Here is a 15,689-nt window from a genome sequence, read left to right as displayed (position 1 = left end):
ATTTCTATTGATCCTGACCACACCGCGCAGCGGAGCCAGCGCTGCTGCAGAAACTTAACAGGGATACTTTTGGCGCCATCACCGGCGCTCGCCTAGGCCACGCCCCTTGCTAAGGCCACGCCCCTTTTGAGCCTTTAAAAGCGTTGAATACGAACACCGGGCAGATCGACTGTTGTCTCCTGAGGCGGAAAGCCGGGACCGTGATTTCTGTGTTTTAATATTTGAGTGTCACAACTTAATTGTTTTTAATACTTACCCTGCGCCCCTCTAGTACCTCTTTGGGACATTTTTACTGATCCTGACCACGCCGCGCAGCGGAGCCAGCGCTGCTGCGGAAACTTAACAGGGATACTTTTGGCGCCATCACTGGCGCTCACCTAGGCCACGCCCCTTGCTGAGGCCACGCCCTCCTCTTTCCTTGTCCTTACTCTATAAATCATGTGTCGCTTCCGGACGCGCAGCGGGAGCGCGCGCCTAAGGCAAGCCCGTCTGCGGCCGTCCGCGCCAAGGTAGCGCCTTGTGCCAGCCACGCTACATGCCTCGATCTAACTGACCCTAGTCCGTTACCCTCTGGCCCTCCCTACTCTAGAGAGGCGCTCCTTCAACTGGGTAAGCTACATGCTGACAAAGGAGTCTTCACAATGCTACATACGGCGTCCCCGCGAGCAGATTTGCTGGGCAACAACTTGTTAAAATGTGGGCTCTTGAATGTAAAGTCCCTGCCTAAACATAGTATCGAAATCCAACTACTCATCGAAACTCACGAACTAGATGTTCTATTTATGACGGAAACATGGACCCGTCCTGACTGCCTAGTTGATCCGGGCTTTACCTGCCCTCCTGGGTATAAATTCCTACACACCCCTAGGGCTATTGGTAGAGGAGGGGGGGTTGGTGTGATTTTTATTGCATACTGCAATATTAAGACACTTGTTCCTGATCCGACCAAAAGAACTGAACTCTTAGGTCTATCAATTCAGACTCACTCCGGAACCATTGTTACCGGGATAGTCTGTTATCGTCCACCGGGGGCTTTCAGTCTTCCTCATCAACAAGCGCTCTTAGTCACTTTGACCAACATTTCTATCTCGCACCACAAACTGATGATTCTGGGAGACTTTAATCTTTGGCCAAACGGCACCCTTGACTCTGGTCTCCGTAACTTACTTCACTCCTGTGAAAGCCTTGGACTCTCCCAGCTGGTCTCTAGAACTACACACAGGGGCGGACATCGGTTAGACCTACTGTTCGCAGGTCCACAATTGGTAGCCATGGGAGAAACCTTACCGATGGATTGGACTGATCACTCACTCATCAAATTCCTCTTACACTTAAAGGACGATCTTTACAAAACCCCTAGGTTGATCAATAAAATTAAGTGTAGAGACTGGAAAGCTCTTGCACGTCTGCACTCTTCAGGAGAAGTATTTCATTTGGAGCCATTCTTTGATGAGGATAAAGTGGTATATGACAACTATTCCTCTCTCTGTTCCAGGATTACTACTATCCTCGATGTTCATGCCCCTTTAAAAACTCGCAACTGTAAGAGCACCAACTCTGCGCCTTGGTTTAATGACAGCTTAAGAAATCTAAAGCACAACTGCAAACAAGCAGAGAGACTGTGGAGACAAGACTATACTGAATCCTCTAAGGAACACTGGAAATATAAAGTTCGAGAATATAAGAACCTAATCAAAAAATCTAAAGCTGACTACTACTCCTCCATGATCTGTAACTCCTCCAATAGCTCCAGAAACATCTTTAATATTTTGAACAGCGTCACTAACCCGGAATGTGTCAAAAACACCATTGTCCCGTCACAAGATCTTTGCGAGAAGCTCGCTGTCTTCTTTAAAGAAAAAATCGAACTTATTATTAAGGACTTGGAAGTCTCACCTGACTCTATCCCCCCCTCCGAGATGAGACTGAGTCCCACAGTGAACCAGACAAGATCTTTGCGAGAAGCTCGCTGTCTTCTTTAAAGAAAAAATCGAACTTATTATTAAGGACTTGGAAGTCTCACCTGACTCTATCCCCCCCTCCGAGATGAGACTGAGTCCCACAGTGAACCAGCCAGCAGTGCCAATTCTGGCCTCTAATGATCTTTTACTTGAATTCCCTGCCCTCACGTATGAGGCTTTCTGCAAATTAGCCAGAAAGATAGCCTCTGGGTCTCCATTAGACCCTGTTCCTCATAAAATATGGAAGGAATTTGATAGGGAACTCTTTCCGTCCCTTCACTTAATTTGCAATCAAACATTTGCGACTGGGACTGTTCCTGCTCAGTGGAAGCGAGCATTAGTATCTCCCCTGTTGAAAAAGCCCTCTCTTGATCCAGACTGCTCAAAAAACTACCGTCCCATCTCTCTGCTGCCTTTCCCAGCTAAAATTGCTGAAAGTTGGGTTAGCACTAGCCTTTCTAACCATCTGGAACGTCACCTACTTCTTGACATTGACCAATTTGGCTTTCGACCGGCCCATGGAACCAAGACCGCACTTCTCACCGCTATGGACGAGCTTCAGAGGCGCGCAGACAGAAAGCAGGCAGCGTTTCTGATCCAGCTTGATATGTCTGCCGCCTTTGATACCGTGAACCACAACATCTTGCTAAAACGGTTGTTTGAGGCGGGAGTAAGAGGTTCGGCTCTTCATTGGTTCCACTCTTTCCTGCAGGACAGGTGTCAACTCCTCCTTTTCAGTCGGCCTTCACTCCGATCTCACTTGGGGTCCCCCAAGGCTCTGCAATTAGCCCCATTCTCTTTAACCTGTACCTAAGACCATTGATCACACTAATTAAAAGCTTTAATATTAAAACTGTTAATTACGCGACGATACTCAATTGATCCTCTCCCTAGAGGGAGAAGACTCTATTTCAGCTGAGGCCTTCCACAACTGTTTACGCGACACGTCTCGCTGGCTAAAAGACAACTCCCTTCAATTTAATGCAGGGAAAACGGAGATACTCTTTAGCGCTGGCACTAAGATTCCTCGACCTTTCCCTGACAACTTTTGGCCCCCGGAAACTGGATCTCCAGTTCAGCCGGTGGAGACAATCCGTAACCTAGGGGTCATGCTGAACCAGAGACTCAACATGGAGACGCACATTCAAAAGACCTCTGCTTGCTGCTTTGCCATTCTCCGATCCCTTAGGAAGGTACTACCTCTCCTTCCATGTCACGCTCGTGCCCAAGTGGTTAGATGCACCATTCTTAGTCGAATAGACTATTGCAACGCCCTTTTGTTGGGATCCTCTGGTTTCCTGCTGGATAGGCTCCAAAGTGTCCAATCAGCAGCTGCCAAACTGGCCTTGGGGCTTCCCAGAAGAGCTAATGGATCTTCTTCACTGAGCAAACTCCACTGGCTTCCTGTGAGGCAGAGAATACAATTTAAAGCCCTATGTATAGTGTTTAAGGCGCTTCATGGAATTGGTCCTGCCTCCCTTCGATCCAAATTTGCGTGGTACACCCCAGTCAGGCAACTTCGCTCCGCTGAAGCCAAATTGGCAGTGGTTCCCAGATTCAAGAAGGTTAGATCCGGAGGTAGATCCTTCGAGGTAACAGCCGCCAAGCTCTGGAACACGCTTCCAGTGGATATTAGGCACATCACTGAGCTTCTCCCGTTTAGGAGAAGGATCAAAACTTGGCTTTTTCCTTAGACTATTGCCTCTTACTTTAGTCCCTGCTGTCTCCCGCTTTTTGCCCCTATGGACTTCAGTCAGCGCCAGGATGCCTGCAATGGTGACAGTTTGCGCTCTACAAATGCTGAAAAAATAAATAAACATGCCAATGCTTGTTTAGCTTAGATAGGACCCCGTTCCCTGGTAATTTTGGTTGAAATGCGAGTTATATCGTTTATCAGTCGAACATGGCATGAGGTATTGGTTTTGAATCATTTTGGGATGTGAGCACTTTCCATGAATGCGTGCATTAAGCATGCGATCAAGTTTTTCATCATGAAATACATGAGATGCAGCACCGCGCATTGATTTCTCTATTGTCACTTTATGTACATTGGGCACCTTTTTTGTACTATTATATGTTGTATGCTAGTAATTATAATCTCCAATGACGTTTGTCAGTATTACATTGAATATATGTATATAATTTGTTTATTACGAAAGACGGACTGATTAGCATCTTGCGTTATTTATTGTTTTAGACCCCTGAAGAAGGGTCCATGGAGTGACCCGAAATGTATTAACACTCTAATACATAACACACCCACAACAGAATAAGACAATTTTTATTCACAAATGGCATTTCTGAAGTTGCTATGGCATTAAGGGTGACAAAACAGCAGCAAATATTCAGCAGCCAAGCCTTGGAGGAAGTTCAGCATCACACAAGGCCATTTGCAGGTTCTGAAACACACTCCCATAGAAAATAGTGGGTGTAGGAACTTAATTTAATACCCCATAGGAAAAGATGTTAAAATAATTACATTATTTTGACTTTTAAACTATAATAATAAAAAATTGGGAAGAGGAGTTGACCTTGGGGAGAAGAGTTGGCCTAACGTCTAGGGGAGTCGATCTCAAATCTGGGGAACCGGGTTTGAGTCTCGGCAAGGACGCGCAACATCCTGCGATTCTGGGCAAATCACTTAATCTCCCTGTGCCTAACAAAAATGAATGTGTCCTCATGTAATGCAATTGGTGCTTGTGTAAAGCACATTGATACGCGATACCTTTAGGTCAAGTTCATACTATATGTAACGCTGTAAAAAAATGCATTTATATAGCGCTCATCAACCCTGCCAAGACATTAAAGCACTTTACGCTAGGTAGCATTCTGCTCTGGAGCCCAAAGTTAGTATTTAGTCCAGTGATATCACTTGCTGTCAGTTAATTATGTGCATATGTGTATGTGTTTGTGTGTCTTAAAAAATGCACACAATCATATCTACATATATTATTAGTTTAGCTAATAATATTAACCATAGTAAAAAATATATTTAAAATTAAAATGTAATTTACAATAATTAAACTCAAGTTTAATTCAATGTGGTTAGTACTAATTAGAAATAAAATTGCTAGGTTGTGTTTTTTTATTTAATTTTATTTAAAAAAATCTATATTTATTACACTTGAAAATTGTGAATACCCAAAAGTATGAAATTCACACAAAAGTATAAGAGTGAATTTATGCTCACTATTTACAAGACAAATATACAAATCTACATCTTTAAATGTAGACTTGTAGTGTGCAGTAAATTTACTAGCTTTGGCTACTCACCATTTCTGAGTGTAAATATACTACATCGGGGCCGATTACGATGTAGGTCGTAAAGCTTCCAAACCTGGGTCATTGTCGGTTTCAATTACGGCTGGCTGATTACAATACAGCCAGTCAGAATTGAAACCGGAAGGTCATTCCAGCTGGCTTCCGAGAGGAGCCCGCCAGCCAGTCGGAACTGGCCCGTAATCAATATGGACGGCGGTTTGCACCGCCCGGATTACGATGCACGGTTTACGGCAGGGTTTTCATGTAGGCCTTTCTGACATGGAAACCCTGTCGGAAATCGTGTTTGGGGGCTCCTAGCAGGGCTCCCTTTCGTTTGCTGCCTTTGTGCCCCCCTGTTAATCCCTGCACCATGTGGCAGGCACATTGAGGTGTCTGCCACGAGGTGCAGGGATTAACACAACCTCACATTTCCCTATGGGAGCATGTACTAAGGCAAGTTTACAGCTGTAATACATGCTCCCATAGGGAAATGATGGGTATGCAACTGCACCATGTGCGGTCCCACATAATTAGGCGTTCAGGATCGCTGACCAGAGGTCAGTCGGTCCAGTTTCCATCATGGTGTCATTCAGAGGAAACTCCGACCAACATCATATTAGGCCCCTTAGTGTGGACTATCTTGCCCCATCTCAAATAAATCAGGAAGTAGAGCCTAAGAGTGTAATGATACTACTAGTAACTTTTGACACAAAGTCATAGCCACTGGTTGGAGAGATCCTAATTGTAAAGTATAGGACAATTGTTTTAAGTTTATTAAACTTTAAAATAAATTATACAAATATTTCTGTTACATATTAATGAAAATGAATTTTATATATGTACTTTAACAGTAGAAAAAAATAAAAAAACTATTACAGCACAACAAACTTAGTTTTGAATTAAAAATAGTTGACGATTTGAATATATTATTAAATTTAAATGACCTTCATTTTTTTTAATTCATTTTAGAAAATTCCTACCTAGATAACATGTCCATATTTATTTATTATGTAGTAATGTTACCAAACATATTTTATAGAATTATTTTAAATTAAATTATCTTTTAATAAATAAAGTTATGTTTATTCTTAAGCTTAAAGGTGTGTTAAACTATTTAATAATAAAGAAATGTTTATTTTAAGATAATGCATTATTTCTTTAACATTAAATTGGCACAAGGCAGCCTAAAGTACGGCCGCACTAGAGGACACATCACCATATCTTAATAGATAACTTTGGTTGCTGCTCATGGTAAAAAAAGGTTTTTAGCAAATTGATTAAGGAGAGGTTTAGGAAGGTGCAAACTTTCACCCTCAAAAGAGTAAGCCCATTGGTATTCACAAACTGCACTTCTGTAGTTAGCATATCCAAATATTTCAGCAAATCAGGTGTAAATGCATTCCAGCTCGACCTGGTGTAAGCCCAGCACCACATATGGCCAACCACTGGTACTTCAACAAACCCCTATCCATAGTAACACAGACAGGCTCTTATAATAACACCAGATAACAAGTAATGTTAAAATAAAAGAATGTATTTAGAATGTTAAAACATATGTATAACTGTAATTACACCCTTTCACAACAGGGTGAGGTTGATTGAATTATGTCAAGTTAAAGATTTATACTGACAGTGTACTCTTCCAAAACAGAATTCAATGTTTCATAAAATTACCACTTTGTATGTGTAATGTATGGTGCAGCACATATGCAAATTTGGAAATATTTTCTCCAACTTTACACCTGCCTTGAGGATGAGTAATTGTTTCATGCCTATCCTTTTCTATTAAAGTTAGTAGATAGCGATTTGTGTCAACATCCATGGGTGAGTGCGTGCGAACATCCGTGTACCACCCATGTTACGCCTCCATGGTGTAAACTAGCTCATAGTGCTACTTTATGCTACTTAGAGTTACTGTCCAACTCAATTCAGAATCTGCACTTGAAAGTAAGTCTCAAAACAATACTTTGCACCAGGTTTGCACCACTTTTCCGATGCAAACCAGAAACAAACTCTTAGTAAATCTGCCCATAAGCATAACACAATGGTTGTTATTAAAAGGGTATTGCTACCCAAAGGATTCCTCTTTCCCAACCTTAGAAATATGAAAGATTGAGGGGAATAAACAATAAGGTTCTGAATCTATGCCTTTCTATTTTCATGGAGCATTTTGATGCCACTTCATTGCATAATTTTTTATATTAGAAGAAATGTTACTTATGAACTTGAGAGTAATGTACATGTGCAAGTCTTCTCATTTGGGTCTTTGGAAAGGATCATTGGTAGGCATGCAGTGTTTTATCACCTACCAATCTTGTTGGTAATCTCTCCATCTGAGCAGGGGGCACAGTCATAGCAGCAGATGGGTTGCCCCTCCAGAGGGACCTTCCTGAACCCAGGAGGACAGCTCTCACTGCACACAGAGCGAGGGACCTGGAGAGGAGGCGAAGAAAAACATGTGTGAGAAATAAACTGGGGAAGAGGCAAACGTCAGATGTGACATTATCACACAAGCAGCAGATTGAGAGACAAATTGTATCTATAAACTCATATGAGATAAAAGAGGAGGATGAGATAAAGGGCAGATGTCAGCATCAGTGTGAGCGATACTTGAAGGAAGAGATGTGGGGCACATGTGATTGCATCAGTGTGAGGGATCCAGGGAGTTAGCGATGAGTGGGTAAATGTGAATGCATCAGTGCGAGTGATACATGTAATGATGCTTGGAGGAAGAGATACAGGGCACATGTGATGGCATTAATGTGAGGGACGCAAACATTGAGAGATGTGGGGCACATGTGATAGCAGCAGTGTGAGGATCCAGGGAGTGAGAGATGCGGGCACATGTGATAGCAGCAGTGTGAGGATCCAGGGAGTGAGAGATGCGGGCACATGTGAGTGCATCAATGTAAGCGATACTTGGAGGAAGAGATGCAGGGCACATGTGATAGCATCAGAGCAGGAGATCCAGGAAGTGAGAGATGTGGGGCACGTCATAGCATCAGTGCGAGGGATACATGGAGTGAGAGATTTAATGGCATCAGTGCGATGGATCCAGGAAGAGATGCAGGGCATATGTCATAGCATCAGTGTGAGGTATCCAGGAAGAAGCGATGCAGGCACATGTGAGTGCAACTGTGTGAAGGATACTTGGAGGAGGAGATGCGGGGCACATGTGATTGTATCAGTGTGAGGGGTCCAAGAAGAAGAGATGCAGGGCAAATGTCATAGCATCTGTGCGAGGAATACATGGAGGAAGAGTGCAGGGCACATGTAATTGCATCAGTGCGAGGGATACATGGAGGAAGAGATACAAGGCACATGTAATTGCATCAGTGCAAGGGATATTGGGAGTGAGAGATGCTGGGCGAATGTCAAAGCATTAGTGCGAGGGATCCTTGTACAAAGAGGTGCAAGTCACATGTCATAGTATCAGTGTATGGAATCCTGTGAGTGAGAGAATTGGGGCACATGTTATAGCATCAGTGCGAGGGAAACAGGAAGTGAAAGATGTAGAGCACATCATAGCATCAGAACGAGGGATAGAGGGAGTGGGAGATGCATGGCACAAGCCATAGCATCAGTGCGAGGGATCCAGGGAGTGAGAGATGCAGGTGATATTGGAGTGCATCAGTGTGAGGGATACTAAAAAGAAGCGATGATGTGCTCATGTGATTGCATCAGTGCGAGGGATATAGGAAGTGAGAGATGCGGGGCACATGTCATGGTATCAATGCAAGGCATCCAGGGAGTTAGAGATGCAGAGCACTTGCTATAGCATCAGTGTGAGGGATTCATGGAGGAGGAGATGCGGGGCACATGTCATAGCATCAGTGCGAGTGATCCAGTAATGAGATGCGGGCAGATGTGAATGAATCAGTGCGAGGGATCCAGGGAGTGAGAGATGCAGAAGACATGTGATTGCATCAGTTCTAGGGATCCAGGGAGGAACAGATGGAGACAGATGTATTGCATCAGTCTAATGGGTCCAGGGAGTGAATGATGCTGGGCACATGTGATTGCATCAGTGCAAGGGATCCATGGAGGAACAGATGCGGGCCAATTTGTGACAATATCAGTTCACAGGATCGATGGTTGAAGATATGTGAGGCAGAAGTGATAACATCAGTATGAAAGATCCAGGGAGGAAATACCAAAGGGCACATGATATTACAGAGCGAGGGGTTTGAGGAGGAGGAGACAAAAGGCACATGCCCTATTAATATACTGCCAGGAGTTCTGAGGACAATGAGCTAAAGAGACTGGGTGTCCTTAGCAGGCTACACCGGGTGTCCAAAGGCAGTACAAAAGGGGGTGGTGATGGACGGAGCATCTGAACCAATCAAACACTCACACCCAGTCAAAAGATCTGGGTTGAATCCATCACCGTTCTTTAGCCCACTCTGCCACCCCAGTGCAGACATGGCTATATGCAAATCAGTCTGACCCTGTGCCTCATGGGAACAGTCCAGCCCGAACTGCCAAGCCATGCCTTCCCTGGACCGGAAACAAGCTTCCGAGGACCGGTTTCTGGCATTACAGCCGTCTTCAGCCCGGCTTGCTTGAATCCAGTGGCAAAGTGAGCAAGGGACTCACTTCTGAGCATACCCAGCCACACTTATGGCGGCCAAAAGCGGTACAAAAGGGGGTGGTGATGGACAGAGCATCTGAACCAATCAAACACTCACACCCAGTCAAAAGATCTGGGTTGAATCCATCACCGTTCTTTAGCCCACTCTGCCACCCCAGTTCAGACATGGCTATATGCAAATCAGTCTGACCCTGTGCCTCATGGGAACAGTCCAGGCCGAACTGCCAAGCCATGCCTTCCCTGGACCGGAAACAAGCTTCCGAGGACAGGTTTCTGGCATTCCAGCCGTCTTCAGCCCGGCTTGCTTGAATCCAGTGGCAAAGTGAGCAAGGGACTCACGTCTGAGCATACCCTGCCACACTTATGGCAGCCAAAAGCGGTACAAAATGGGGTGGTGATGGACGGAGCATCTGAACCAATCAAACACTCACACCCAGTCAAAAGATCTGGGTTGAATCCATCACCGTTCTTTAGCCCACTCTGCCACCCCAGTTCAGACATGGCTATATGCAAATCAGTCTGACCTTGTGCCTCATGGGAACAGTCCAGCCCGAACTGCCAAGCCATGCCTTCCCTGGACCGGAAACAAGCTTCCGAGGACCGGTTTCTGGCATTACAGCCGTCTTCAGCCCGGCTTGCTTGAATCCAGTGGCAAAGTGAGCAAGGGACTCACTTCTGAGCATACCCAGCCACACTTATGGCGGCCAAAAGCGGTACAAAAGGGGGTGGTGATGGACAGAGCATCTGAACCAATCAAACACTCACACCCAGTCAAAAGATCTGGGTTGAATCCATCACCGTTCTTTAGCCCACTCTGCCACCCCAGTTCAGACATGGCTATATGCAAATCAGTCTGACCCTGTGCCTCATGGGAACAGTCCAGGCCGAACTGCCAAGCCATGCCTTCCCTGGACCGGAAACAAGCTTCCGAGGACAGGTTTCTGGCATTCCAGCCGTCTTCAGCCCGGCTTGCTTGAATCCAGTGGCAAAGTGAGCAAGGGACTCACGTCTGAGCATACCCTGCCACACTTATGGCAGCCAAAAGCGGTACAAAATGGGGTGGTGATGGACGGAGCATCTGAACCAATCAAACACTCACACCCAGTCAAAAGATCTGGGTTGAATCCATCACCGTTCTTTAGCCCACTCTGCCACCCCAGTTCAGACATGGCTATATGCAAATCAGTCTGACCCTGTGCCTCATGGGAACAGTCCAGCCCGAACTGCCAAGCCATGCCTTCCCTGGACCGGAAACAAGCTTCCGAGGACCGGTTTCTGGCATTACAGCCGTCTTCAGCCCGGCTTGCTTGAATCCAGTGGCAAAGTGAGCAAGGGACTCACGTCTGAGCATACCCTGCCACACTTATGGCGGCCAAAAGCGGTACAAAAGGGGGCGGTGATGGACAGAGCATCTGAACCAATCAAACACTCACAACCAGTCAAAAGATCTGGGTTGAATCCATCACCGTTCTTTAGCCCACTCGGCCACCACGGTTCTGACATGGCTATATGCAAATCAGTCTGACCCTGTGCCTCATGGGAACAGTCCAGCCCGAACTGCCAAGCCATGCCTTCCCTGGACTGGAAACTAGCTTCCGAGGACCGGTTTCTGGCATTACAGCCGTCTTCAGCCTGGCTTGCTTGAATCCAGTGGCAAAGTGAGCAAGGGACTCACGTTTGAGCATACCCTGCCACACTTATGGCGGCCAAAAGCGGTACAATAGGGGGTGGTGATGGACGGAGCATCTGAACCAATCAAACACTCACACCCAGTAAAAAGATCTGGGTTGAATTCATCACGGTTCTTTAGCCCACTCTGCCACCCCAGTTCAGACATGGCCATATGCAAATCAGTCTGACCCTGTGCCTCATGGGAACAGTCCAGCCCGAACTGCCAAGCCATGCCTTCCCTGGACCGGAAACAAGCTTCCGAGGACCGGTTTCTGCATTACAGCCGTCTACAGCCCGGCTTGCTTGAATCCAGTGGCAAAGTGAGCAAGGGACTCACGTCTAAGCATACCCTGCCACACTTATGGCGGCCAAAAGCGGTACACAGGGTGTCCATTCCACAGACCTATTTGACCACTTTAAAAATAAGATTTTCTTCAGAGTAACCAAACTTGTTTGTGGACATTGACAAGATTTTGCTGACTCATTCCCACCTTTTAAATATTGGAGATTTAAATCAGTAATGAGCAGGAGTTAATCCATGTCCAGAATGCAAGTGTGCAGTTAAACAACTCCAATATTGGTAAAAATGCAGAGGAAAGGGTTCTCAGCAGTAGTGCAACATTCGCTTTCTAGGAGTACTTCTGAAAATGTTTAGGAATTCCCCCAAAAATATTTAGTCCTTCAAAATACAAGGGCAAACTTGTTGAGTTATATTTATGAAATGAAATTAAATGAAAGAAAATTTATAACACGCAAACTAAGCCCAAGGGCATCAAGGCGCCCAGCTCAAAAATAGTTACATGTCCCAGGAGCTGTTTACTGGTAGGCTTTCTTAAAACACCATGTTTTCAGGGCCTTTTTAAAAAGGGGCAGTGAGGATATAGACTTTAGTTCGAGAGGAAGTGCATTCCAGAGACGGGGGGCGACTGTGGAAAAAGCTCTACCTCCCCATCTGGTCTTCTTGGACCGAGGAATAACCAGAAGGTTTTGTTGCAGTGAGCGCAGACATCTGCTGGGGACATAGCCGGAGAGAAGTGAACCCAATCCAACTGATGTTCCAGCTTTCAGAGCACTATGCACTAAGCAGATGATTTTAAAAGAGATACGGTGCTCTATCGGAAGCCAGTGTAGGCTCTTTCTGGCTTTTGTCGCAGAGGAAGAGTGGGGGGTATCCAGGACAAATTTTGCAGCCGCATTTTGTACAGTTTGAAGTCGCTGTATTAGTCCCTTGTTAATCCCTGCATACAGTGAGTTGCAGTAGTGCAATCTTGAACCAACCAATGCAACCACTGTCTGTTTCCTAGCTTGCGGGGAAAGATAGTGCGCTATTCGACGGAGAATTTTAAGAATTCCCCAGCAAGTAGCCATCGTTCTGTTAACCTGAAGGGTCATAGCCAGAGAAGTATCGAACATGACCCCTAGGTTCCTAGCTGAGTGGGAGTGAACAGGGCAAGTTCCTAGGGATTGCGGCCACCAATCACTTGACCACACATCCTGATCCTTTCCAAAGATCAGCACCTCGGTTTTGTCGCCATTCAGCTTCAAGGAGTTGACTACCATCCAGTCGGAGACTGATTGCATACAGCTCCTGAAGTTGAAGGCGGAGGTGCTGACCGGCTGGGTTAGTGACACCATGATCTGGGTGTCATCTGCGTATGACACTACTTCCATTCCCTGGGCTTTTACCAATCTCGCTAGGGGGGCCACATAAATGTTAAATAGGGTCGGGCTTAGGGCCGACCCTTGTGGTACCCCACATTGCAGTGATGTAGGAGGAGAGAGGTATTCTCCTAGTTTGATCCTCTGTTCTCTAAGATCTAAAAAAGAGGACAGAAGGTCCAGGGCTCACCCCTCCACTCCTATCTCCCTCAGACGAGATGTTAGAATCGAGGGAGATAGGGTGTCAAATGCTGCGGTCAGATCGAGTAAGACCAGCAGTGTTGTCTGTCCCTGATCTACCTTCATTCTGATGTAATCGGTAACCATAGTAAGAGCGGACTCCGTACTATGGAGTTTCCTGAACCCGTGCTGGGTGTGATCTAAAAACCCAGAGGAGTCCAGGAAGGCAGACAGATGCAGATTCAGATGGGACTCAAGCATTTTGGCGGGGGCAGGAAGTAAGGATATGGGCCTAAAGTTTTTCAAGATGGTTGGGTCAAGTGAAGGTTTTTTAAGTAACGGCCTAACAATGGCTTTCTTCCAGTCTGACGGGAAAATCCTGTGTGACAGAACACTATTCATTACTTCCAATATGTATGTGACAGTCAAAGAACAAGTCGTTGGAGGGAGACAAGACAAAGATGATCTGCCAAAATATTAATGATAGGTATTTTTAATTCAATTAAATTCATATTTATTGTACTATGGAACTCAACAGAGATCCACATAAAGAATACAGCAATTCATCCTCATCTTCAATGCAAGAAAATTAAAGCACAAAAGAAACACATACCACTACAGTTGAAAGATAAATTGTTCATCCATACAAAGTTAACACACAGGGATCCATAGGGTATCCCTCAGATGACCCAAAACTGTAATTGACAAATCTAATACAAAACCTCATTCGCTAAGAATATATACAACCTTATTGGGGCATATTAACAAGGGCTTCATCTCCACTTTTTTTGGCTTTAAAAGCCAAAAAAGCGGAGATAAAACTATTGCCCTACTAACAAGAGGGTGCTAACATGCATAATCGCATGTTAGCACCCTTTTACCCGACGCCTCCCTTTGCATCTCAAATGAGATGCAAAGTGGGCATCACTGGGCAGTACAACCTTGCAAATATATATTTACAAGGCTGCCCTAGCATTTTAGCAGAGGTTAGTTTTTAGAGAAAACCGCTGTTTTCTCCAAAAACTAACGTCTGCTAAAATGCAGAATTAGCTATCCCTAACATTGGGGGTGGATTGTGCTGATATGACCACAGGGTCGTATCAGCAAGGTTATCGCCGTTTTGCAGGGAACAGCGATGTTCCCTGCAAAACGCCGATTCCCCCCCTCTCTCTAGAATTTTTATCGCCCTGGAGAAGCGAGTTGTTAATAACGCGCTACCAGGGCGATAAATTCCAGAGATAGTCGGCGATAAATAAACAAGCGCTAAGCGCGCTTGGCATTTATTTATCGCCGTCCTTGCAAATATGCCCCAAAAAGTGCAAATTAAAAATAACAGTACTGAATATAATGCTCTACTGTAAAGTGCCAACATCTGACATAGTGCAAATACGCAACTAAATCAATGTAGGCAAAATAGTACAACGCGCTCTGCAGTAAAGAATGCGGTACACTCTGATAAAAGGCGTGGAGTAACAAGTGCAAATGAGCAAATAAAGTGCTAGAGGGGCAAAGGATTGGCAGAAAATAGAGTGCCTAAGCCTCATTACATCTGTCGAGCATCCAGCTTAACACAGCATGCAAAGTAATAATTAAGCTTATGATGAGCATAAAAACATTTACTTTCCTTAGCAATTCAAATAAAATGCAGAGAGTCAGAGAGGAATCACTCCTATTATTACAAAATGTAAAAGACGCTTTAAAAAAAAAACTACCTTTTTTTTGCAAACCATTTCAGGAGGGGGAGGGTGTGCCAATAGACACTGGTAAGCCTCAACTGACGTAGTTATGTTATGCTTCAAAAAGAGCAGTCTTAGAAAGTGTTCCAGTGATGACTTGCAGCAGAAGCAGATTAAACCTTTATAACAGAATTATTCTGTTTACTTCTTGTCAGAGATTCCATGAAATACAGTTTTTTTTCCTTTTGCAGATGCTCCTCTCTATTATAATTTAATTCCTTACATGCTGTTAACAGCACAGAATATCCCCTTTCGACTCACTGCATAGAACGATTTTTAAACTACATTTTTTAATTAAAGATTTTGGAAGAGGACAACCCCATCTGGCTAATCTCAAACAGTTACAGAGATTTTATATAATTAGAATAAAGTGTGCTTCTTCCCTTCAAGCTATGAAAGATTTCAAGCTCTAGTGCAGCTCGGATAGAATCCATTTCACTACCCAGTAGACTGTTCCCCCACCTCTGGACGGCTGCCATATTAAGCACGGTTGTAGGAGATAGTCTAAATTCGAGCCCTGGGCACATGGAGAAGTGAAAGTCTTCAGGTCACGTGGGCGTCCTTCTACTTACTCAAAGAAGCATCAGTGCCGCTCGCCCATCACTGCACAGGGATAACTCAGGGATGGCG

The 15,689-nt window shown here is 44.9% G+C and overlaps 1 protein-coding gene across 1 annotated transcript in view; it reads right to left on the bottom strand.

Moving 5' to 3' along the window:
* Positions 1-15,689, bottom strand: part of LOC144784923 (vomeronasal type-2 receptor 26-like) — a 460,853-nt gene that overhangs the window by 33,815 nt on the left and 411,349 nt on the right. The window contains exon 4 of the mRNA XM_078664035.1: positions 7,532-7,655. Coding sequence (XP_078520161.1) covers positions 7,532-7,655 — 124 coding nt within the window. The remainder of the gene's footprint in view (positions 1-7,531; positions 7,656-15,689) is intronic.

Source organism: Lissotriton helveticus, chromosome 10, assembly GCF_964261635.1.
Source record: "Lissotriton helveticus chromosome 10, aLisHel1.1, whole genome shotgun sequence".
Classification (NCBI taxonomy): domain Eukaryota; kingdom Metazoa; phylum Chordata; class Amphibia; order Caudata; family Salamandridae; genus Lissotriton; species Lissotriton helveticus.
Note: the sequence above shows the minus strand (reverse complement) of the source record. Positions and strands in the feature narration are given on the sequence as shown.